This window comes from Podarcis bocagei (genome assembly GCF_964188305.1).
Source record: "Podarcis bocagei genome assembly, chromosome: 7".
Classification (NCBI taxonomy): Eukaryota; Metazoa; Chordata; class Lepidosauria; order Squamata; family Lacertidae; genus Podarcis; species Podarcis bocagei.
This window is the reverse complement of record NC_138132.1, coordinates 64,377,755-64,403,561: the sequence shown is the minus strand read 5'-3', so window position 1 is coordinate 64,403,561 and position 25,807 is coordinate 64,377,755. Positions and strand designations below refer to the sequence as shown.

Sequence of the window (25,807 nt, the reverse complement as noted above, 5' to 3'; positions counted from 1 at the left end):
CAAAAATCATAGAATCATAGAGTTGGAAGGCACCCAAAGGGCCATCTAGTCACATTTCGAGGGAGTCCATTCCACTGTCAAACAGCTCTTACACGCAGAAAGTTATTCCTAATGTATAGTCAGAAACTCCTTTCTCGTCATTTGAATCTATTTGTTTAGGTCCTGCTTTCTGGACCAGCAGAAAACAAGCTTGCTCCATCTTCCATGTGACAACCCTTCAGATATTTGAAGATGGCCATTATATCCCTTCTCAGTCTTCTCTTCTCCAAGCTAAACCTTCCCAACTCCCTCATAAGAACTGGTTTCCAGACCCTCAGTCATCTTGGTTGCCCTCCTCTGCACATGTTCATTTGTCAATATGCTTCTTGACATGGGGTGCTTAGAACTGCAAACTGTAGTCTGCAAACCTGATGGCAACCCCCCCCCCTTTAATTTTTTTTAAATGTGCATCACTTTGGGAGACAATAATTATCTGAACAGTTTAATGATAACATAGCAAATAATACATCTAATTAAATTGTAATGAAAGAGATTGAGAGTCACTATAGTTTTGACAAAGGTTTTAGAGCAAGCATATGTGAGAAAAACAATATATTTACCTAGTACAACATGTGTGCCAGAGCTAAATTTTTTCTTCCATTGCTCTAAAACATAATCAAAATGAAATCCAATGTCTGGGTGCATTTTCAAACAAAATATTGAAGTGCTCTCCACTGCCTAATTAAAAAAGAGAATGGTTTCAAACAATGTGGATTACAAAAGAAATGTATAATTACTGAACAATGCTCTGATTTAAAAAACAAACAAACTGAATTGAACACTGCTACATTCAGAATTAAAATTCTGGTCATGAGTCATCTTTTATATTCTACGTTCTCAAGCAGTAGTGGCCAAACTTGGCCCTTCAGCTGTTTTGAAACTACAATTCCCATCATCCTTGACCACTGGTCCTGTTAGCTAGGGATGATGGGAGTTGCAGTCCCAAAACAGCTGGAGGGCCAAGTTTGGCCCTCCAGCTGTTTTGGGACTGCAACTCCCATCACTGTCTAAAGGGGCAGTTTCATTTAGCCCTTAAATGAAGGCTAATGTGTCCCTGGATGATTATATTCATTTATATATCAAACAAATACATGGCCTTTTGTGAAATAAGGAGACACAGATCAGTTCATTTGGAATGCTTATCAATTCCTTGGTAAGATCTTGTACCTATCAGCAGCAGAGTGAAAATGCTGCCTCTGTAAACTTTGCTGCACTGCTTGTGTTGCCAATTTATGCTGTTTCAACCCAGCAGTGCCTTCCGAAGAAACGTTCATCCCCTGCAGCAAGGGAATCAACACAGTGACTTTGGTTGTTGTGGGAATACGCCACAAACAAGGCAAAGCCTTATCAGTCATAGCAGGACTTTTGTCCTTCCCTTCAGGGATGTTTCGGAACACAGGCAACCAAGGCTGGCCCCTTGGTCTTTTCCTTTCCTTTCCACTTCTGAACTCCTTCCTCTTAGCCCCACTATCACCTGCTGGCTGCTGCAAAACGGGTACCAACTGAACAGACATGTGAACTCTCATTATCAGCAGCTGCATTTTTTGAATCTCATTCTCAAACTCCTACCTAATAATTTTTTATTTTTTACTCCTGCAAGCGAAGATTTCATGCCTCTGACAAAGCAGAGCCTGACTGCAAGAAAACTTCTATCACCGTAGATTTTTTAATCTTAGTTGCTTTTATCTCAAATTAAAGAATGATGAGATATGGGGTTTATTTTGAATAACTCAATGGCATGCAGAGTCCTTCAATGCAAAAATCTATCTGAGTTAGCCAAAGCTTTCATTTCATCAGTATAATTTGTCAACAGTGCCAAAGTGGGGAGGATTGAAACGCCAAGCAGTGGTTTCAGAAGCCACTGGCAACCATCCTGCCTATTATTTTCCTTGTCTCTGTCTCTCTGACACAGGCACACCATTCTGCCACATTTTTAAGCTAGTTGAATTACCCCTCGAGTTCAATATTTATTTCTAGCAAACAAAATAATGTAACAGCTTCAAAAGCAAAGGTTTGTTTGCTTTTTTGAAGAGTTGTTTGCTGTATTCATGAGAGTGAAAGTGCTCGGGGTGCTGTCATCAATCTTTGCCCTTTGAACCCCAGCTGTTTCTGTTTGCTGCTTTTGAGGCAGCCCCATAGGCAGACAGTCCTGGCGCCGCCAACGCCTCTTGCCTGCCCCTCATGTTTGATGTGGGCTCCTGTTGTGGAGGACCAGGGCCAGCAAGCGGCAGCGATGTGGGTGGGACCTCAGCCAGTGCCTTAACGTTGATCAGTCCTGCTGCTGGACTTGCATGCAAAACACCCTTATCTGCTGATGTAGCAAAACAGTGTCACCTGGAGTACCTGAGATTTTGCATCCTGGCTGAGAAAGCAATATTTGGGGTTTGGGTTTTCACCCCACAATTCTTTTACAAAGGGCCAACTAATCATAATTAGTTGGCTCTGTTGTAATGCATTGGCATTTTTGAGTAATGCAAGTTCAAAGTCATCAGGGGAGTTGCTCAAGTCCCTAAAACCGCCAATTGACCACTTAAGACTACTGATATCAGATTTGGAGTATATCTCACCACTGGGGGGTGGGGGGGAGGAAACCAGTCCTTTTCTGGAAGTGACTAGCTTTTCCTGCTTTGAGATTCCCATATGACAACACTTCATATGCCTTATGCAAAGCTTAGAAAAGCTGGCTTTTCAAATAAGAAATAAAACCATTTCCTTTTGCAACACCCTCTTATTGCCTATTCAGCTATGTATTTATCCATGAACTGGGATAGAAAAGAGGAGAATCTTTCTTTCTAAACAATTTGGACTGTATCATTTAGGGGGGGGAATACCTTGTAAATTATATCTGTTTCTTCTACGGAACTGGTGAAAATCAATGTTTTCTGAACATTAGTAGGAGTAAAGTCCAATGACTGAAGTAAAGTAGATATTCTGTCACACTCAAGGCAAAGCTGCACCACCTAGAAGTCACATGTAGTTCAAATGTGTCAGGTTAAATTAAATCACTCTTTATAAAAGCCAAGTATTTCACTTCTGCTTCCCCTTTATGTTAGGGAATAAAAATACCCATGGCTTGTATCCAACAACATTACCTAATGTAGGCCCACTGAAACTGATGGACCAAGATTAGTCATGCCCATGAATGTCAATAAGTTTACTCTGAGTAGGACTAGAACTGGCTACAACCTTCTATATGGAGATGCTGAATTAACCCTATTTAACATGAAGATGGGGTTCCACAATAGTTTGATTTATCCTTTTGTTTAATCAGCGCTTCTGGGATAGAAAATTCATGAAATTGTTCTGTGGAAAATTTATGAGCACCTCTCAATCTTACTTTCAAGTAACCAGCTCAAGAAACCGTACACACATAATAAGCATTCTTATCCTATTTTTGCACATCATAGCTAAACCAGCAGGTTTCATAGGAACCACTCGTGATGCTATTCTCAGAACTTGAGGAAGTTACTCTTATTATAACCCTTAAAGTTTCCAGCTTCTTAACCAACAGGCCTGACCAACTGGATTTGTTCTGTACATAGCCAATCTCAACCTCCAAATTCCACTTAGTATTTTAAAAGCCACAGTGCTTATAATTTGTGCCTGCAAGAGTTAGTGAACCTGTGCAGAGCCTAGTCTTCAATACAAAAGCAAATATATAAGAGAGCTATAAAGCTCCTGATATTTTACCTGTTGCACTTTGCCATATATGGCAGCTTCTTCCATGGATGTGATCACAACATACGGATCATTCATGAACTCTTTGGTTAAGCATTCTATGTTTTTGCTCCAGTGCCTTCCGATAGCAACGATCTGCTGAGGTGCAGATTCTTTCTCTTCAACGTTCAAGGCTGTTTTGTAATATTCTAGAATACGAAATATCTATAAAACAGGAATTAACACCCATCATTATCTTTTCCATCTCCTAGAAGTAATACTAGGGCAGCTGTTTACCAGCTCCATCTGGTACATAGGCTGAGACCCTATCTGCCTGCGGACTGTCTCGCCAGAGTGGTGCATGCTCTGGTTATCTCCCGCTTGGACTACTGCAATGCGCTCTACGTGGGGCTACCTTTGAAGGTGACCCGGAAACTACAACTAATCCAGAATGCGGCAGCTAGACTGGTGACTGGGAGCGGCCGCCGAGACCATATAACACCGGTCTTGAAAGACCTACACACAATTCAAAGTGTTGGTGCTGACCTTTAAAGCCCTAAACGGCCTCAGTCCAGTATATCTGAAGGAGCGTCTCCTCCCCCATCGTTCTGCCCAGACACTGAGGTCCAGCTCCGAGGGCCTTCTGGCGGTTCCCTCACTGCGAGAGGCCAAGTTACAGGGAACTAGGCAGAGGGCCTTCTCGGTAGTGGTGCCCTCCCTGTGGAACGCCCTCCCATCAGATGTCAAAGCGATAAACAACTACCTGACATTCAGAAGACATCTGAAGGCAGCCCTGTTCAGGGAAGTTTTTAATATGTGACATTTTAGTGTATTTTTCATCTTTGTTGGAAGCGCCCAGAGTGGCTGGGGAAACCCAGCCAGATGGGCGGGGTACAAATAATAAATTATTATTATTATTACTATGGGTAAACTACAGGCAGAATTGGTGATGGGAAGACAGTTAACTTACAGTACTAATCAACTAGCTGCTTTGGGTGGAACTAGGTCTTTGGTTCACAGGCAATCCCTCGTTCCGCACCAGGAAGAACTTTTTAGCAATGTATATTTGACATAAGCAGTACTGTATAGTCGACTATTTTGGGGGAAAGCACAATCTGTGCTAGGGGCAACTATGATTGTATCTTTTTTATAATATTCTTTGAGTTTACATTATTTTAGCACATTTATCTTATGTGCAAAAACCCACACTTACTTCTATGTTGGCTTCAGCAAACAACACATCAATTTCATCAAGCACAAGATGGCAGAGCCTGAGGAACAGTAAGCTGTGATATTCAAGCAACCTCAGAAGTGTATATGGGGTTGTTATAAGGACCTCACCTGTAAGGAAGTTGTCACATTATTGGGTTGAAATCTCAAAAAAAGAGCATAAAGTACCATCAAAAACTACTAGCCTGTATCCCAGTTACACCCACGCTAGCTAATAATTCATGACCCACAGACAACCCAAGGGGAAAAAGAACCTGTTCTCTTGTTTATGAAAGCTTTCCTCTTATGTTACCTAGAAGTGATTTGCAAGTGCAAATAGCTTGGTGCTGTAGCTTAGTGACAAAGTAGGTGTTTTGCTATCAAAAAGTTCCAGGTTCAAGAGCTGGCATTTCCAAGTGGGTTAAGAAGATTCCCATCAGACTCTGGAGAGCCACTGCTAGTAGGTGTAGACCACGGGTAGGCAACCTAAGGCCCGTGGGCCACAAGCAGCCCACGGGGGCTGTTTAACCAGCCCATGAGCTGCCCCCAAACTGAGCCGCCTGCTCGGCGAGTCCCTGCATGCTGCGCTAAACTGGCGTAGCATGGCGACTCGCTTCCACGGCACCGGAAATTGTTTCTGCACAAATGCAGGCACCGGAAATCGCGAGCACGCAATCCGGCCCACGGAGGGATCTCTGCTGGAGTGAACTGGCCCAGGTGAGGTAAACCTTGCTGACCCCTGGTGTAGACAATACTAACCTAGGTAGACCAATTCTGTATTAAAAAGCAGCTTCCTGTTTCTAGGGCTACAGACAATTGGAAAGTAATAACCCTCTAACTTGCTTTATCAACTGGAACAAACAAAAATCTGCGTAGCAAGGTACAAATTAAGAATGTGAAATCCAATTAGCTATGATGAATTCAGCTTCTCCCCTCCCCTCTTTTTTTACATAACACAAGTCAGATGCCTAGTATACATGTCCTGGTAAACTGCAGTTAATTGGTTGTTTTTATATGGATTTTATAGTTCGTGTGAATTGCCAATTTAAAGCAATATTTTTATTTTCGCTTTGTGGCACTGAAACTGTAAAGAATGATTTAGTCACACTTGTGATAGACCACTTTAATAAGTTAATGCTACTGTATGATTTTATACCATATTTGCATTTTATATTTTGTTATTCCCTTACGGTCCAGATAAATTTATTCAATCATATTTTCAGCATTAATGATCATGTTATGCTTACATCCTCTTGGAATTCTTGTGCTCTGTATTTCTTCCTTATTTGTTCCCAGTAAGAGCAATATTGGGTGAATAGGCCTGGAACAATGGCTGTAAGTTTCCAGAAACTCAAACACCAGTTCTGCTTTCTTCTTTCCTGGGCACAGGATTAATGCAACTGGCTACGTACACACACAAGACATCAATTCATACTAAGAGCAGAAACATTTCCATGAATCAGAGGCTTATCAGTCAGAAAATCTCTTTAAAAAGAAAACCCACTGTTCAAAGTAATGCAAGCTACCCAAGATTTTTAAAATCCATGAAGGGAGTGGAAAAAAATCACACAGTGGTATAGACTCTAAACAGCCTTGTTTCTACAAAACTCCTCTCTCTCATTCAGGCCTGCTCTTTGCTGCATGCTTACTCAACCCTCCAAATGGCTTGCTGTGCATAACCCTCGTGAAGTGTGCACATTGGTTATTAACTGAAACATGCAAGGGGATTCTATAAAGCAGGTTTCCTCAACCTCGGCCCTCCAAATGTTTTGAGACTACAATGCCCATCATCCCTGACCACTGGTCCTGCTAGCTAGGGATCATGGGAGTTGTAGGCAAAAACAAACAAACAAACCAAACATCTGGAGAGCCGAGTTTGAGGAAGCCTGCTATAAAGGATCAGCACACCAGCTCCGGACAAACCTTTTGCCATTGCTCTCATGGAAGCTCCCTACTCCAGTCAGTCATTCTCCAGCTTACGGAGGGAAATGAGAATAATGGCAGGACAAAGCTAATACGCTCATTCTCATCCCCCCCCCCCGTACATATTTAGTTAATGCCAAATATGCATGCCTGAAGAAGGCCTGTTTGGTTCTAGTTCCCCCTCCCTGCCAACCCCTAGAGGCATTTACACAAATAAAGCTTGATCCTTCTCTTTACTCTATGGCATCCCTTAGGAAGAATATGTTATCACAACTTTAAAAAAGTTAATCTCATGTTCTATTGCTTGCAGCTAGCTTTGGATGAGCCGAGCCCATTCAAACACCTACTGCTCAGGGTCTTTAGATACAACTATCTAGGCAGGCAACTGGTTAGGCTTAGCCATTCAAATCAGAGGCTACAGCATTCCCACGTTCCCTATATTACCTGCATATCTAAGCGGCTTCTTAAGACATGGTTACAATGGACTTAACCATTTGGTTGGAGACTAAGATGATTGTTGCCACTCATAGTCCCATTCAGAAGTGATATGATGCACATTCAAATGCAGAGCCCACATCCAAAAAGCAACCACAGAAAGCACCACACATTCTGACTGCTTAATCCAAGCCTACACTGTTCCAAGACTTCGTTTCAACAAAGAAGGCATTTGGGCATGAACTGAATATCCTACTTACACCACTCCGAGCTGGCAGTGATACATAGCAACTTCTTGACTGCAAAAACGTAATAATTGGCAGAAGATATAGAAGTGGATCATTTTCAGGAGAGATAATAACTGAATCACATCCGCGAGCTATTGGTGGCCACGAATAAGACTGTACATGATTAGGTCCTGGGAACTGATTCCTTAGAAGTTCCTACCAGGGGAAAAATGCATCAAATGTATTTATATATTTGCTTAAAATAGAAGAATCGGTCTTAGGGAGATGATCAAATGAAGCTACACTATGTACATAGCCTCAGTTTTCCTGTTAACAAGGGAGCAATGTGAGTTGCTTCCTGCAGAATCCCCGTGGAGACCACCACCTGTGTATGCACAGGTGACCCACTACAGGTATATACTGATTCACTGGATGACAGCCTACATATTTTTGTACAGCATGTGGTTCAAACAGTCTGGGTTATTGAATATTCTGTATATAAGAAATCAATACAGTATTAAGGGGTGACAGGGGTTGGGGCAGGACCAGCTATGGTCAGGACCAAGTTTTAAGCAGACACAGTTATACCGTATTTTTCGCCCCATAAGACGCACTTTTTCCCCTCCAAAAATGAAGGGAAAATCTGGGTGCGTCTTATGGGGCGAATGCAGGCTTTCGCTGAAGCTTGAAGAGCGAGAGGGGTCGGTGCGCACCGACCCCTCTCGCTCTCCAGGCTTCAGGAAGATATCCGCCGCCCAGGCAGCCCTGTGGGAGGTCCCACAGGGTTGCCTAGGCTGCGGATAGCAGCCTGCTTCTCGGAGCGTCGGGCGCCCTGAAGGCAGAGCGCCCGACGCTTCGGGAACAATTCCGCCGGCCAGGCAGCCCTGTGGGAGGTCCCACAGGGTTGCCTAGGCTGCGGATAGCAGCCTGCTTCTCGGAGCGTCGGGCGCCCTGAAGGCAGAGCGCCCGACGCTTCGGGAACAATTCCGCCGCCCAGGCAGCCCTGTGGGAGGTCCCGCAGGGTTGCCTAGGCTGCGGATAGCAGCCTGCTTCTCGGAGCGTCGGGCGCCCTGAAGGCAGAGCGCCCGACGCTTCGGGAACAATTCCGCCGCCCAGGCAGCCCTGTGGGAGGTCCCACAGGGTTGCCTAGGCTGCGGATAGCAGCCTGCTTCTCGGAGCGTCGGGCGCCCTGAAGGCAGAGCGCCCGACGCTTCGGGAACAATTCCGCCGGCCAGGCAGCCCTGTGGGAGGTCCCACAGGGTTGCCTAGGCTGCGGATAGCAGCCTGCTTCTCGGAGCGTCGGGCGCCCTGAAGGCAGAGTGCCCGACGCTTCGGGAACAATTCCGCCGCCCAGGCAGCCCTGTGGGAGGTCCCACAGGGTTGCCTAGGCTGCGGATAGCAGCCTGCTTCTCGGAGCGTCGGGCGCCCTGAAGGCAGGGTGCGCAAGGCTTGGGGCGGCAGCGGACTGCTTGCGCGCACCTAGAAGCTTGGGGCGTGCTGAGGTCAGCGCGCCCCAAGCTTCTGCATGCCGGCAAGCAGTCCGCTGCCGCCCCAAGCCTCCCGCACCCGGCAGGAGGTCCCGCCGGGTGCGCAAGGCTTGGGGCGGCAGCGGACTGCTTGCGCGCACCTAGAAGCTTGGGGCGTGCTGAGGTCAGCGCGCCCCAAGCTTCTGCATGCCGGCAAGCAGTCCGCTGCCGCCCCAAGCCTCCCGCACCCGGCAGGAGGTCCCGCCGGGTGCGCAAGGCTTGGGGCGGCAGCGGACTGCTTGCCGGCATGCAGAAGCTTGGGGCGCGCTGACCTCAGCACGCCCCAAGCTTCTGGATTAGCGCAGGGGTCCGCTAGCCCTGGGAGAGGCGCCGGCTCTCCCACGCTAGCGGAGACCTTGCCGGCACGCAGAAGCTTGGGGCGCGCTGAGCTCCGCACGCCCCAAGCTCCTGGTGTAGCGCAGCGCACCTGGGTTTTTCCTTCATTTCCCCCCCTAAAATCTAGGTGCGTCTTATGGGCCGGTGCGTCTTATGGGGCGAAAAATACGGTAACTATTTATACTCTTGGGAAACAATTCCCTGCCAAGCTAACAAATTCCACTGAAGCAAGCGGCCCCTGAGTGCAAACGAGCACACAGTTGTAGCCTTTATTCCCAATTAAATCTTTTTGAGTTGCTCATCAGATCTACTGCTAACAAATGGGTAAAAAGCCATAAGCAATGCAATTTCTCGGTATGGGCTGCATCATATTTAAAATGTATTACTTCCACCAGCATAAGATGTATTAAAGTGGGGCAGGCAGAGTCATAGCTGTCAACTTTTCCCTTTTCTTGCGAGGAATCCTATTTGGAATAAGGGAATTTCCCTTAAAAAAAGGAAAACGTTGACAGCTATGGGCAGAGTATCAACAGCTAGCTTGCTCTGCTTTGCAAAGCTTCATAGTTGTTGTTCAGAGATAGTAAGTTGCCATATCTATGGGATTAGGACATATTATTACAATGTGTCACTTTGAACCATTTCATCCTCATGGTCATCTTGTCAGGCTGCTTCGTGCAAGGTGCTTGCCCATAGCTATCTAGTGAGCTTCATGGTAAAGTAGCAATTTGAAACTCACAGGACAATCCTACAGGACAATCCCTATTCAAAAGCAAGCCCCATCATGTTCAATGGGACTTTCTTCCATTTAAGTGTGTAGGACTGCTGCCTCGGTCTTCCATGCCCTCTTCCAAAATTGACATTCAGCCTTGTGGTGACCTCAATGAATTACTGGGATTCTATTATGCAGAAGATGGCAATAGAAACAAGTGCTATTTTTAGAGCATGCTCAACTTCAAAAAATAATTTTGAGCTTTCAGTATTAGAGGAATTTAATCAAATACACAACCCCTGCTTTTATATATCATATAGTGAATATTACCTTTTTCAGAGTTGGAAACAGTGGTGCTGTTTCAAGAGATAAACACGGTTCCATATTTTTATTAAGGACAGCAGGGCGGAATGCACTGGTATTCATTGGTAGCTTCTAAAATTAAAGGTAACAAACACAAGTCTGCAACAGACAGGCTACATGATGATTTGGATTAAAATGTTCTACCTCACTGCAAATGTTTCCATATTTTTGTTTCTTTAGGAAAAAGCACAAAACAATTTATGTCTTTTATGGGATCACTAAGATTTCATGAGTACCAGTGCTACAATTAGGATTCTGAAACATATTCAACCTTCAGCTATCAAATTCTAAGATAACCCCAAATTGCTTTCTATTTTCAAATAGTCCTCCTGTTCCAATCCGGAAAGCACATTAGTGGACAGTTTTGAGATCATCCAGAAATTTGTGAAATAGGGGTGTGTGTGTGTGTAGCAATTTCTGAAGTGGTAGGTACACTATGTATCGATTCAAAAAACTAGATAAACAAACCAAAATTCTAAAAGCTCATTTATATATTCAAATGGCACTAACAGTCCAAAAGTGTTTATGATCTGCCAAAAGCAACAGTCAATTGAAATACCTCGGTCTCATCTTGTCCATCAACAGCTTTCAAAGGATTTAAAAATTGTAGAAGCCTGAAAATATACAAGTTCACTTTTTTAAAAAAAAGTTTGTCACCACATGCCAACTTAAAATCCTTTATTTATTACACTTTTATTCAGCCCTTCTCCCAAAGAACTCAGGATAGCATATATAGTTATTTCTTTATTTTATTCTCATAGCAACCCTGTGAGCTGAACATAGTCTGCTGGATCAGGACAATGGCCCATTTAGTCCAGCATCCTGTTCTCACAGTCGCCAACCAAATGCCTGTATGAAACCAAGGAACCAAACATGAGCACAAGAGCACTCTCCTCTCCTGCTATTTCCAGCAACTGGTATTTGGAAGCATTACTACCTCCAACTGAGGACAAAGAGCAAAGGCATCATGGCTGGCTGAGAGGTGATTACCTTGGCCAATCAGTCAGTAAGCTTTATGGCTGAGCAAGGATTTGCCTCTGGGCCGCTCCAATCTATGTTTAGCATAAGGAATAGACCACTAGGCTAGTATCAAATAATAATGCTTGTTTTGAATTGATAAAATAAGTACATAGGCGCCGACTCCATGGGGCTTGAGGGGGCTCGAGCCCCCTCAAAAAATTTTTTTGGGGGGCTCAGCCCCCCCAATAATCTCGGGCGGGCGCCCTTTCAGCAGAGCGCCGCCGCCGCCCCCCGCCTCCTCCTCACCTGCTCCTTCGCCAGCCAGCCAGCCGCGCGCCCTAATCGGAGGCACTGCCGGAAATCCCGCGAGAACAGGGGAATCCCGACTGGCCACACCTCCCAGCCAGCCAATCGGCTGGCTGGGGGGGCGTGGCTTGCCCTATTTAGGGCCGGAGCCACTTTATTTGCATATTCATGAGCTTATTTATTATTCATGAGCTTTTCCGGGCCCCCCCAATATTTTTTCTAAGTCCGCGTCCCTGAATAAGTATCTTGAAGAAATATATGTTTAGCAATTAAAAACACCCATCAGATACCAAGTCAGTTTCACCCAAAACATTTACTGCATAGTTTGCACCTTATATAAAACATCCTCACTGAAGACACGCTATCTGCTGATTGTCTCAGTGCTTAGTTACATCAGCTCTATGGGAGGGTCAGGGCTGCTAGAAAGCACAAATTTTGACTGACTACTACCACCAGCAAGAATATGAGGAATTTTATTCAACCAAGTTGTACTCAGATCAAACTCACTGAAATTAATTAGTACAACTAACTTTAGTCCCTGTCTTTCAGTAGTAGAATTTAGTTAGTGACAACCCAGTTAAATCTGGCTCTAAATAATGAGCCATATACAAGAGTGAAAGTTATAAACATTGCAGACATTGTAGGAGATCCACTTTGCTTCTTCTTGCCTGACCTATTAATATAACAAAATATTCATGTTTCAACTCAGCATCTGATGAAGGAGGTTGCTGCCTATGAGAGCTTATGCCATTTTATAATAAAACACCTTTAAAAACTCAGTCTCAAGGTAGCATTTCCATTTATGTAGTATTTGTATAACTTCAAAAGGAAGATAAAAGAAAACTTACTTCACACCAATATTTTTCTCATAAAGATCTTTCTCCATTTCTTGTGTTTTAGTAGTTTCCTTACATAAGGTGCTAAAATGAAACACACAATCATTTGACAAAACTTTACTCATGCCTGTAGAAATACTGGCTGCATGTGGAATATATGTGAGCTGGGGATTTTGTGGGGTGGGGGGCGCACATGGGGGGGGGTCCTTACATGACAGCCTTTGTGCCAGCTGACAATGTCCCTAACCCACATGTGACTGGAAATACCTCCTGCTCACACACAGGACTGCGTGGATCCCAGCCACAGTGGGAATGATGAAAAGCACAAAAAAGCAAGATATATTGGAAGCGAACTAATTATCAACCAGGAATATATTACTTATGGCAACTGAATAAAGAATTTAATAATGACTTTATCTTATCTTCACAAATATGCCAACAGAAGACACACCTTCTTCCCGTGCAGGAAAGTGAACAAATGAGTCAAACTACTTACATTTAAACAGATTAATTGTGCTCTAAAATTGCCAATCAGCAAGTTTATTTTTATTTTACATATAGGTTCAGCCCATGTAAGGAAATACGAATAGAAGATTTAGAGGTGAAAACAAACCTGTCTGTTTGTATATCCGCCTGCAAGGAAACAGTTATGCCTTGTTTTAAAGGAGGAACCGGCACCATTACAGCCTAAGTAAGCAGACAAAAACATCCCAGGGTTATGTTAATTATGACCTAGGAAACAGGGCACTTCTGTGCTTCTGGCTGGAGCTACTTCACTATGAGACTAGAATGGAGAGTAAGGCATATTGCACTGCTTTGGAACACAGTAAAATGCAGCCTTTCTCGCCCACAACACAAAACACATCTACAAGCGATTGTATCAAGCTACTCTTCCGTCCCTCTATTGCAGCATCAGTAGCAATATCTCAAAGCCATGTGCAGTAGTGGAGCTTCATGCTCCGGCACCGGGGGGGGGGGGGCGGAGAGCAGGCGGGGGCGAGGCTGGTGCGCATCTTGGGGGCGTGGTGCATAGCCGCGATGGCACCCCACCAGGATCGCGCTGCCGGGGGCGGTGCACTCCCCCTGAACTCCTCTTCCTCCGCCACTGGCCATGTGGCTCAGCTGTGAAGTTGATTTGCAACTAACCTTCACCATCCTATCTATACACACACAATTTGTCAAAGAAGAGAGCACTGAATACTTGGTGTGACGGCTCCTTCTTGGATTAGTGTTTGGAGAACTCCAAGGCAACTATGGGTTAAGGCCCCCCACTGGAGCTAGACAGGTCATATGACCAAGAATACTTAAAAGGTATTCCTCCAGCTCCACCCGCTTTTCTGAGCTTCTGATTTGTTGGTCACCAGTTATGAATGAGGTGACTAAGAACAGAGTAGCAAGACTACGGCTGGGTTCACACATAACATTAAGCCATGATTAATGTAAGCCAAGGTTTATAAATCAACAACAAACCATGGCTTGTAAGTATGGTTTGTCCACAGTTCAGGACAATGGCACGAGAAGAATGAGGGCCTTAACTCTTTGCCCCTGACTGCCCCCAGCCTAATTACAATCAGACACCTCCCCAAGAGAGAAAACAAATACGGAAGCATTTGGGAATTGGTGGGGCATGTTGAAAGCTGAACCACTTACCAACAGTCATGTCACAAGCACTGTGTAAGAGGGGCTAACAGCAGTAACGCATACAGGTGAATCTGTACACATATACTTCAAGCAATGCTCAAAGCACCGCACTGAGCCAGTTCCAACTTTCCCCAAGTATTATTTGAATAGTAAACAACATATTTAATTTTAATTAAATAATAAATAGCTCATGTTTGCTGCCCTTTTCAGGCAAGCCACTTTTCTCTGCCCAGTCATAATACTGGGTCTTAGATTATCTTAAGGATTTTACAAATCTTCAATTTCAATCCCTTGTGAAAAATGCTACAATCACTCACTGGCTCTGTTTCTTCACTGGCTAAATCAGTTTCCTGCAAATTATTGCAAGTTGTTTTTTTAACATCATCAGAAGCAGAAGCACCTAAAAGAAATAAAATGCAGTATGTTTCATTATTTGCTTAAAGTGTAATAATGCCAATTTGAGACATTATCACATCAAGCTTGCGTTTTCTCCTCTATGTAAGTTTCTTTTACTTAGTATTTTCTTGGTTTTGTTAAAAAGTGCAAACATAATGAAAGAAACCAAATAAAAATATAAACTATAAAGTGTTACAGCCTGGAAGGACAAAAGTACAAAGATACAGTGCAGCTCCAAAGGGATAATAAAGTATTGACTTATGCAAAATTCCTTTTAAAAATAAAAGTATTCTCCACCTGTAGCATTTCATCATTATTGGGGAAAATGGTTCTCTGAAGTCTTAGATGTGCCAGACATTTCCATATACAGTGGTGCCTCGCAAGACGAAAAGAATCCGTTCCGCGATTCTCGCCGTCTAGCGATTTTTTCGTCTTGCGAAGCAAGCCCATTGATTAGCGCTACAGCGGTCTAGCGGCTTTCCGTGATCAGCTGTTAAGCGGGTTTTTTAGCGGAACAGCTGATAGGCGGCTTAGGAAAAGGGGGGGAGTGAAAAAAACCCGCGGGGACGCGCAAGATTTTTTCGTCTTGCGAAGCAACCCCATAGGGCAATTCGTTTTGCGAAGCGCCTCCAAAACGGAAAAACCTTTCGTCTAGCGGGTTTTCCGTCTTGCGAGGCGTTCGTCTTGCGGGGCACCACTGTACTGGTGACACATATAAGAAATAAAACTATGACATACAGAAAAAAATAAAAATAAATCATTTGAGCAGTTCCTTTAGCTATTTATGTTTATGAGATATTTTTTTCAAGAAGGGCAGTATGCCAAACCCTGGAGTACCAGCAATCCAACTTATTAAGATGGAAGATCTTCCAGATTTGGGAATTTATGTAAGTTCTTCACTTTTCAAATCTCATTTGTTTCCATACAGAGTTTCAAAAGGTAGAAGGATGGAGTAACTGTTTGTGTAGTTATAAAAGAGATCTCAACAAACACTTTTTGAAAAATTCAGCCACCTTTGAGCAGTCACCTGGTATGCTTAAGTGAACATTAATCACCTTGAAGCTTTCATTGGTTGAGGAGTATGATTAGGTTTCCTCTCTTTTAGGTTCTTTTGTCAGTAACAGTCTGTGGAGCACAGCAGGATGGTGCTGCTTACCAACTTCAGGGTCATTGCCAGTTACTGAGGGACAGGGGCAAGCTGAGGTTGGTGTCACATAGGAGCATCTGACTGGCTCTGCTGCTACACCTGCACTGACTGCCATGCTGTGCTGCCCCTCCTCTGATAAATGACAGCAGTTCCAGTACTGAGAAGCCAGGTGAACAGCAAAGGCCCACCCCATGGATCTGTACTATGCCAATATGTGTGCAGACTGGGTTGAGGGAACAAGTGGGGTAGGAGCTGTAGAGGAAAAGCAGCAAGGAGAGGAACAGCTGAGCACCCTTGCTACTATCCTCCATCCTGTCTATTCATTTGGGAAGCAGATCTGTCATACTCACAAGTTTCAAAAGCCTTTGTTTCCTTGGCTTGCAACAACATTGGCCACAGAACAAGTGCAGGATTGATCTCCTCTGAAAGAGGCTCAAGGCTTAATGGCGTTTCTCTTTTCTGGTCTTCCACAGCACTAATTGTTGTACTCTTCGGTGCCTCATAAAAAGCAAATTTTTTGGCAAGAAGATCGTCATTCACACATATCTATGAAGAAAACAGATTTCATGCATGTGATGGTTTAGCATAAAGGGGACACATTTTTACTAATAGCAAAGATAAAAATTACTAACATAATTTGGGAGGTACCTGAAATAGTTTTATAAGGCAGCTACTATCACCTAAAGTAGCTTGCCATGTGCACAAAGAATCTTCCCATCAGCTGCGGCATAAGGGCAAAGCATGTAATTCTATTAAGCCAGAGGGGAGCAGCCTTTTTCACCCAAAGACTGGATCCAGAACTGACCCACCTACTCTAGACTACCTGCCAATGCTTGTAGGGTTTTTGCCTGTGTCCTAGCATTCTTGCTTACTTTGGACCCTTAGAGGCTTTGGGCAGGAGCCTCTTCTATCACAAAAGCAAGTCATCACCCTATACAACCCCTGCCATCATTTTAAAGGATCTACTTTTTAAAACATATACAAAGAGGTGCATACAAGAAAGGAAGCTGTGTGGCAGAATGTTACTCCCCATTAGTAGAGGGGGGCAGATGCTGCCACTCACCCTGGCAAACTGGATGTCTGTTTCAAAATACTATACACGAACAGAATTGCAAAGGTGACTGGCTTACCTTTTCTTCCTTTATTGTGACATAGAGATCAACATCAAAACTGTCTTCTTCAACAGCACATAACTTGGCCTCCACCTTGGTGGTTGCTAGAAACAGAAATAAATGGAGCATTAATTAGGTCTTCTAATTTCTACATTTCCCCACAGTAGGTCTTTCTTGATTAAGCCAAATGGATGAAATATCAGAGAGGAGGCAACAACAACTGATTTTCTACATTCTTGCCAAAGAATCAAAAGTTATAAGCAGCCCCTTGATTGGAGTAAGGTAATGCAATAAGCAAACGTTTTGGGAAGCCATTAACAGATAGTTAACCCGTTAGAAATGATTCTCAAAATATTTGATCAGTTTTACTCCAGTGAAGCTAGAAATAGATACATTTTATTTCTGTGCATATGTAAGTCGAGTTGCTAGACATTTGCAAGCAATATAAAACTTTAAAATCCTATGATGTGTGTGTAATTACAATGTGGTTGAATTCTACAAAAGTTTATTATCATTCAGCATTAAAGGATCTCCCTGTTGTGACATCAGAATAATGACAGGGGGGTTATGACAATTCTGCCTGGCCAGTGGGCTTTGAACCTGTTCAACAATTAATTTGTGAACTGCTAAGTTTCAGCAAGTAGGTATCATTTTTAATATGTTTTTTATACAGGTTGGGTGGCCATCTGTCATGGATGCTTTAGCTGAGATTCCTGCATTGCAGGGGGTTGAATGAGATGACCCTTGGGTCCCTTCCAACTCTACAATTCTATGAATTACCAATAATGCCACCTTTCTGTTATTCTGATTTGTACCAAACATTAAGTACACTAATATTCTTTACTTCAGACACAGTTATCTAAGGAAGACATTGCCTTACACTGTACTGAGTCAATTTGTTGGCTCATCCAACTTCTTCTCCAGTGACTAGTACACTGGTGGCTCTCCAGGGGTTCAGACAGGCATTTCCCTTAGATATTAGAAACTGAACATGGAACCATCTGCAGATAGCCAGCTGTTCTGCAACTCAGCTATAGTCTCCAAACCCAGCCTTTTGGTGGATTTTTTTTAAAAAACCTCAACATTTTAACAGATTAGCCCATACATTTGGAATTATATAATATGGTATTCCTTATGTTTTCTTACCATTCAGGAGATTTTGGAAGTAGTGGATAGCTGCTATATCCCAGCGGTTAGCAGGACTACAAAAAAGCACACATGACTACTTTACTGTGGCACTATTATAAGCATATAAAGACGTATTATACATTTGTGAAGTACTCTTTCACTTCAAAATGTTTCTCAGAGAATGAAACAAACTGGATAGATATGAAGTCTGCCTCAGTGACATTTATACCAAGAAATATGGGGCCCTAGTAAATATAAAATAGGAAAATTTCACAGGCTCTCCTTGTAGCTTCATGGAATGTCACCCAAATTGTTGTTGTTTAGTCATTTAGTCGTGTCCGACTCTTCGTGACCCCCATGGACCAGAGCACGCCAGGCACTCCTGTCTTCCACTGCCTCCCGCAGTTTAGTCAAACTTATGCTGGTAGCTTCGAGAACACTATCCAATCATCTCGTCCTCAGTCGCCCCCTTCTCCTTGTGCCCTCCATCTTTCCCAGCATCAGGGTCTTTTCCAGGGAGTCTTCTCTTCTCATAAAGTGGCCAAAGTATTGGAGCCTCAGCTTCACGATCTGTCCTTCCAGTGAGCACTCAGGGCTGATTTCCTTAAGAACAGATAGGTTTGATCTTCTTGCAGTCCATGGGACTCTTAAGCATCTCCTCCAGCACCATAATTCAAAAGCATCAATTCTTCGGCGATCAGCCTTCTTTATGGTCCAGCTCTCACTTCCATACATCACTACTGGGAAAACCATAGCTTTAACTATATGGACCTTTGTTGGCAAGGTGATGTCTCTCCCAAATTACAAGTCCTAATACTTGTCCTACAGAAACCCAAAATAATATAGAACGCTTTTACATAATACCTTGCAAAATGTACTTACACTATCTTGGCCTTGTCGTTATAGTAGTTGACACGCAGTGTGGCTGGTTTTGTACCATACAGTCTAAATTTTATTGCTCTGTAGGGTAATCTCATAAATGATTCCAAGGCAACACAAATCCTGAAAACAGAAATTTCAGAAAAATAAACCCTTTAACATAAATTAATACTTTATAAGCCAGGGGTAGCTAATGTTGTGCCCTCTGGATGTTCAGAACTACAATTTCTACCAGCCAGAGCCAGCATGGCCAACGGTCAGGAATAATGCAACTTGTATTCCAAAATGTCACAAAGGCACCACAGTGGCCACTCTAATTATAATCAAAGCATAAATTGTAAATAACAGAGTGTTGCTTGTTGTCCTTGATAGGCGGACAATGTAGTCTGTCTGCTGTTACAGTAAGCCCGGAACTTACTCGGGGGCTACCTTCCAGGGATTGCACTTAAAGTCAAAATCGAAAATAGTCAAAACCCATTGGGTTCAGTGGCAAGTAGGATTGCCAAAGTCATTTTCCCTGGAACTCTGCCCCTTTTTATTTTTATTTTGTCGTGTGCTTAAAGCTGAATGCGCAAAAGTTAAATGTGCCTACGTTGGGGGCTTACTGGGTGAAGTGAATGTGAAGAAAGATTAAGACAAACTTGCCCCGGACCAGCCAGCAAGTTAAAGGTTAAGATTAAATTTGAATGTAGGAGTTTACAACTCCATACACTTGGTCTATCAGAAGGATCACACAAACTCAGTGGGCTTGTGTGATAGAACACGACATTAACCTTCTGATCGTACCTTCCAGGTTCCAGAGGGCTTGCTAGTCCCAGGTTACAGTACTCTCATTGTGTATAACCTTTGCCTTTAGTATAATTAAAGCATACCGGTCTGTTTTCACAGGAACACTCTTGGCATAATCCACAAGGAAACACTCAGCAAGGTAATAATCTGTACATGATATGATTGATTTAACAACAGCTCTGCACCAGGATTTCATTTCCTGACAATAAACAGCACAAACCTGAAAAAGAAACATCCATTCTCATTTGACACAAACTCTACATGAGATTAGCAGACAATTGATGGAATATAAGGCAAACCAATGGGACGCGGGTGGCGCTGTGGGTAAAACCTCAGCACCTAGGACTTGCTGATCGCATGGTCGGCGGTTCGAATCCCCGCGGCGGGGTGCGCTCCCGTTGCTCGGTCCCAGCGCCTGCCAACCTAGCAGTTCGAAAGCACCCCTGGGTGCAAGTAGATAAATAGGGACCGCTTACTAGCGGGAAGGTAAACGGCGTTTCTGTGTGCTGCGCTGGCTCGCCAGAGCAGCTTCGTCATGCTGGCCACGTGACCTGGAAGTGTCTGAGGACAGCGCTGGCTCCCGGCCTCTAGAGTGAGATGAGCGCACAACCCTAGAGTCTGTCAAGACTGGCCCGTACGGGAAGGGGTACCTTTACCTTTACCTTTTAAGGCAAACCAATAGGAAAAAACTACATGTACCAGTAATGTGCTATATATTTCATGCTTTATATTTCATACAGTGCCCAAAAGGTGGCAGAAATATGACAATTTATCTAGAAAAACTTTCAAAAGCAGCTAAACCCAAATATAAAATGTACTGTATAATATTATAAGCAGAGGCTGGATGATCATTTTAGCTGAGTCCTGCATTGTTAAAGTCATCCAGTGCTTTCACAAAAGGTTGTATCCAACGAGGTTCACTCATAATAGAACTACTGAAATTAATGAACCAAAGTAAGTCATGTTCATGACATTCAATGGGTCTCTTCTGAGTAGGACTAGCATTGAAAGTAGAATTAATATCCCAACACTAGCCTCCCTTTCCCCCTCTTCAATTTCATATCCACTAAAGCAAATAAAGTACATAAAATTACCTGGCCCTTTTCCAATACAGATGGCTTGATATCATCCACATATCTGTGGAATTTATTATAGAACAGATTCATTTCAGATTGAAGTTTTTTATATTCCATTTCGTTTTCTACAATACTTCCACCTCCTTTTATGTAGCCCCAAAAGCACCATGGATTTTCAATCTAATGAATAAGTAAGCCATAGTTAGAGTCCTATGAAAACACTGCAAGGTTTATGCTCAGAAATGAACATTCATATGCTAAAATTTGCCAAAAAGCCACAATACCTTCAATATAAACACTTCAAACATTTTCTTTCTTCAATGACTTTTTCAACTACATCAAAGAGATTTACACGCTTTATCTATACCTCTGAAAAATACAACAAAGGAACAAGCATTTAAACTGCTTTTACAAAATGACATTCCTTTAAAAGTAACTTTCAATCTGATAAAACCAGGCCACAGTCCAGGTGCTTTTCTTCCTTTTAGAAATGCAGTGGCCCAAAAACTAATACCGTATAGCTCCAGCTCCCCTAGAAGTGGAGTCTAGGTGTGCAAACAGTTGAACCGACTGACCGACAAGCAAGCAAACAAGCAAGCAAGCAAACAAACAAACAAAAAGGGCAGTACAGGCTTCTCTTCGCCAGCTTTCTCTGGAGCAAGGAATACAGGCAGCTTAATCTACTTTATACAGTTATTATAAGCATAAAACATGTTGAAGATCACCCCGGTCCACTGTCCTGCTTTCCCTGGAGAAAGGGAAAGGTAGCAAAAATACATACTACTGCTTTAATGATATTGATGGCCTGTCTACTTACTAAGCAAAGTTCTCAAGGTGGCCAATGTTTAAAATAAAATTAGACAATAGTAAAGTAGTTACTAGGATGGGGCAAAGACGTATTTGAGATTTCCTGCAGTTGTTAGATGTTCTGAATGCAACAAGGAAATGTAATGAACAGGTACTGAAGATTGTGTTTGATGGACGAACAGTCTGAGCTGGTAGAAGTCAGCTTCTTTACGACTTAAGACAGTATTCTTCAACTGTGTCTGATTTGGGACCTGCCTTCAGTCCAAACATGCATCTGGGGCCCCCACTCTATAGAGGCAACCCCCCTTTTACACAGGGGTTATGTAACATTACAAAGCACTGCACACATCTGTGAAATCACATATATTTGAAAAACTATCGAAAAAGCCTGCTAACACCCCAATGAGCACTTCCTAATATTATTATAGAGGGATAACGTGAAGCAGACTAGTTGATAAATTAAACCTCCTCCCCCCCCCAGCAACCATCTTAAACAATAATAAAAAAGGGCAGTAGGACTGGAAACTGCCCATAGAACATATGGCTGTTTTAGCTCACAGTCCTCAAAATAAATCACTGAATATAAATTTTACTGAGATTAGGAGAACAGCCTTGCACATATAACGGCTCCGGGTACAGGCTGCCCATTCACACCATCACAGCTCTTTTGGGGCGGGGTATAAATAATGACATGTTTGTTTGTTTGTTGTTGCAAGCTGCTTTCAGTCACATTTGTGAAGGAAGCAACTAGTAACAATTTGCAATCATGGGAATAAGGCAGGTCCTTCAAAAAAAAAAAATGCCCCTCAGGTGTAAAAAGCCAGGCTAAATAATAATAAAGCGTGGTGACGGCAAGCAGTTAGGCTAAATCAATGATGGCCAAACTTGGCCCTCCAGCTGTTTTAGGACTACAATTCCCATCATCCCTGACCACTGGTCCTGCTAGCTAGGGATGATGGGAGTTGTAGTCCCAAAAGAACCATCGCTGGGCTAAATAATAATAATAATAATAATAATAATAATAATAATAATAATAATAATAATTTTAAAAAGGCGGGAAGTCACGCTAAATTAGGGTGTCAAGGAAGGGGGGGGAGGAGGAAGGTGGCCACCTGCGATGGTTCTAAACTGATCACGTGGTCTAGCTACCTGTATCCGTATATTAAAATATACGTAACCGCCACCCGACGCGCGGGGGGGGGTAGCTGCCCCCACCTCTGAGGAAGAGAAGTCCGCTCAGCTGGGCCGGCCAATAGCTCGTCCCACGGCTGCTTTATCACCGCTCGCACCTCCCCGCGCCCTCAAATGCAAACCTCGGGCCCCGCTCCTCAACTCACCTCGTCTCACCCCGCCCCTACTCCGTCTCCTCCCCGCGGCGGTTAACTTACGTTTTCCTTTCCGCGTGCTCCAGAACTGAGGCGGCTGTTTAACCGCCGCGCGCGCGCATGCTCAGTACCGCTCCCAGCTTCTCAGCGGCGGAGCACGTGTTAGCGGCGGGTGGCCGGTTTTGTTTTTGTCGCGGTTTTAAAAAAAACCCCAAACCCCAAACTCTTAATTTTTTGTGTGAACATTTAACATTAAAAAAAATGTTTATTTGGTTTTCAGGTCAGAGTTTTACAATCACATATCCAACATCCAACATAAAATACATCTCCATTATGTCCAAAATTTACCATTAAACTGCAAGTGCTATTCCAGTCCTGCTAACAGTTTTAACTGTTTACAATGATTTTTAAGATAAATTATAAATTTTCCTCATTCCTTATGAAAATTTTTGGTCTTCCTCATTTTTGATTCTTCTGTCATTTTTGCCAATTTGGCATAATCCATCAACTTAATCTGCCATTCTTCTCTGGTAGGGGCTTTATCTTCTTTCCATCTCAACAATTAACATTTTTAAAACAAACTAATCAAGCGGAGAAAGGGTGTGTGTGTATGTCTGTGTGTACATGAACACATCATTTTTGTCCAATTGGTGGTTTGTTTGTTTTTTTAAAAAAACTGTTAAGACTGTAATTCGAGGGAAAAATGAATGTGTGTGTATGTCTATTTATATACAGACATCCACATGCACACACTACCTGCGCAGTCGCATCTTACGTTCTGTTCAGGATGCGAACGGGGCTCCGGAATGGATCCCGTTCGCATCCCGAGGTACCACTGTATTTAAAAGGGATTCCATCCCTCTTATAATGAAGGAGTTGTTTGGTAACAAGCAACTCCTTCATCATAAGGATGGAATCAGCCATCCCTGCTAACAATACTCTGCAGCCTTATCAGGTACACTTCCCAGAATTCTTTGCAGGAAATAATGGCTGGTCAAAGTGTTTTAAATGTATGTATGGTACTGTACTAATGTGGCCATCTTCTTTGAGTTATTCTCCAGCAGTGGCGTAGCGTGGGGGGTGCCAAGGGTGCCGGCCGCACCGGGCGCAACATCTGGGGGGGCGCGAGTCCAGAGGGAAGGGACAAGTTCCTTCCTCCGCCGGGCTCCCTGCAGCCACCGCCAGCCTTGCGCCCTAGCGCGCGCGCACCCCGCCGCCGCTGCGGCTGCGCTCCACTCGTTGCTCGCAGGAGCAGCAGCCGCTGCAGCAGCGCCGTCGCCGCCACCGACGCCTGGCCGGCACGGGCAGCCTCCGCACCCCGACGTGCCGCCGGGCCTCGCCGCGCCCTGCGCTCCCCAAAAACCTCCGAGAGGAAGCCGGTGGGCGGGCGAGGCCCGGCTAAGCCTCTCGCCAGCGGGTTAAGGGGCTTTCGGTTTTAAAAGGATTAGCTTGGGAAGGGGGGGGGCTGCTCGCCGGCAAGCGCCTGCTCCGCGTTTCCAAAGGCGCTCGCCATCCGAGGGACATGGAGCGCTTGCAAGGAACGGGCTCCATGGAGCAGGTTAGGAAGAGATCCCTTCCCTGGCAGGCCGCCGGCTTCGCCAGCTGTTTCCCATTCACGATCAGGAGGAACTTCAGGCTGCTTTCAGCTTTGGTAGAGGGAATCTAAGCAAGGGGATGGAGCCGGTGCCCTGAGGAAAGGCGGCAGCATTGGGTTTGTTTTTAGTTTAGAGAAAAGGCAAGCAAGAGGCGACAGGAGAGAAGCCTGCAAAACTAAGGCATGGCAAGGAGAGAGTGGACAGAGAGGAAAGTTTTTATCCCTCTCTCTGTACAATATAACTCGCGGGCATCCAGTGAAGCTGAACGTTGGAACAGTGGCGTAGCGTGGGGGGTGCCAAGGGTGCCGGCCGCACCGGGTGCAACATGGGGGGGGCGCTCACTCGGGTGCTAAAATCCACGGGTTAGGGGGCGCAAATTACTTGCCTTGCCCCGGGTGCTGACAACCCACGCTACGCCACTGTTCTCCAGCATCTGCCTGCACAAGCTCCAGGCTGCACGGTGGAGAAACAAAATATGCTTTAAGGTTTTGCCTCCCTCTTGCCTCCTCACTTAGAGCCTGTTAAGAGAGGTACTGTATAAGCGAGGGAACAACTTGCACTGCCACCAAATAATGCAGATCCTCTTCAATCATACATTTAAGGTGCACTTAGTGCACATCTAAAGCACGTGACTCCCCACAAAAAAAGTTTTTTTTTGGGGGGGGAGATGTAGTTTGCTAACGGTGTCGAGATGTTTGGAGACCCCTGTCCCCACACAGAGCAGCTCTCTGCCTTTCTTGGGGGGCAAGTCCTAAGTTACAAGGAGTTGATCTAACCATGGGTGTAGCCAAGGGCAGCAGGGGGGAAACTGCCCTCCTTAATCAAAATCAATACAAATCTGAAGTTCTGCCCCCCCCCCCAACAAAAATCCTGGCTACGCCCCTGGATCTGACTATACACAAATATGACTTTATGTACTATTTCTGGAATGTAACTCCCATGCATGTCGTGAGTCAGCTGTATAGAGATCTGAGAGTTTGGGGGTTTTTTTAGAAGACATTCTGAGAGCAAGAGCTGGCTGGACAGACTGATATTATTTGTGATAACTGGTCTTGACAACAGATGTGAAATATTTAAACCAAACCTGAAATACGGCTAATATAATAGCATTCTAAGAGATACTGCATAGTCAGAGGGTTCAGTTAAGCCTAATTAATATTTATGTGTGATTGGTAAATAGTTTCTCTAAAAACAAAACTATATACACAGTGATGCGTTGGAACATTAAATATAGATGGTTCAATAAATCTGTGCACATTCTAAAACCTTTTGTACAACAGAGACAAAGCAAGGCAATTTGTGTAAAACTGCTTTGGTTGCAGTTTGTTATCTTTTGCTTAGCTATTCCAACACCCAAAACGTAAAACTAAAGAGACAGACATTTCT

At 44.0% G+C, this 25,807-nt stretch overlaps 1 protein-coding gene across 7 annotated transcripts in view; it reads right to left on the bottom strand.

Annotated features, from left to right (window-relative positions):
* Window positions 1-23,692, bottom strand: part of TDRD12 (tudor domain containing 12) — a 43,399-nt gene extending 19,707 nt beyond the window's left edge. For 2 of the 7 annotated variants that reach the window (XM_081203968.1, XM_081203974.1), the window contains exons 1-19: window positions 22,839-23,509; window positions 20,979-21,063; window positions 20,713-20,874; window positions 19,702-19,838; window positions 18,833-18,952; window positions 17,969-18,024; window positions 16,841-16,926; window positions 16,061-16,256; window positions 14,485-14,567; window positions 13,140-13,213; window positions 12,539-12,610; window positions 10,984-11,038; window positions 10,392-10,496; window positions 7,524-7,706; window positions 6,153-6,309; window positions 4,910-5,037; window positions 3,730-3,921; window positions 2,871-2,999; window positions 600-717 (exon numbers count right to left, since the gene is read on the bottom strand). In XM_081203968.1, the coding sequence (XP_081060094.1) occupies window positions 600-717; window positions 2,871-2,999; window positions 3,730-3,921; window positions 4,910-5,037; window positions 6,153-6,309; window positions 7,524-7,706; window positions 10,392-10,496; window positions 10,984-11,038; window positions 12,539-12,610; window positions 13,140-13,213; window positions 14,485-14,567; window positions 16,061-16,256; window positions 16,841-16,926; window positions 17,969-18,024; window positions 18,833-18,952; window positions 19,702-19,838; window positions 20,713-20,874; window positions 20,979-21,002 (2,077 nt within the window). In that variant the 5' untranslated portion in view covers window positions 21,003-21,063; window positions 22,839-23,509. Of the gene's footprint in view, window positions 1-599; window positions 718-2,870; window positions 3,000-3,729; window positions 3,922-4,909; window positions 5,038-6,152; window positions 6,310-7,523; window positions 7,707-10,391; window positions 10,497-10,983; window positions 11,039-12,538; window positions 12,611-13,139; window positions 13,214-14,484; window positions 14,568-16,060; window positions 16,257-16,840; window positions 16,927-17,968; window positions 18,025-18,832; window positions 18,953-19,701; window positions 19,839-20,712; window positions 20,875-20,978; window positions 21,064-21,511; window positions 21,534-22,650; window positions 22,691-22,716; window positions 22,811-22,838; window positions 23,510-23,582 lie in introns of those variants that run through there. The other 5 variants (XM_081203973.1, XM_081203969.1, XM_081203971.1 and 2 more) reach the window with 5 other exon arrangements.
* Between the last annotated feature and the right edge of the window lie 2,115 nt (window positions 23,693-25,807).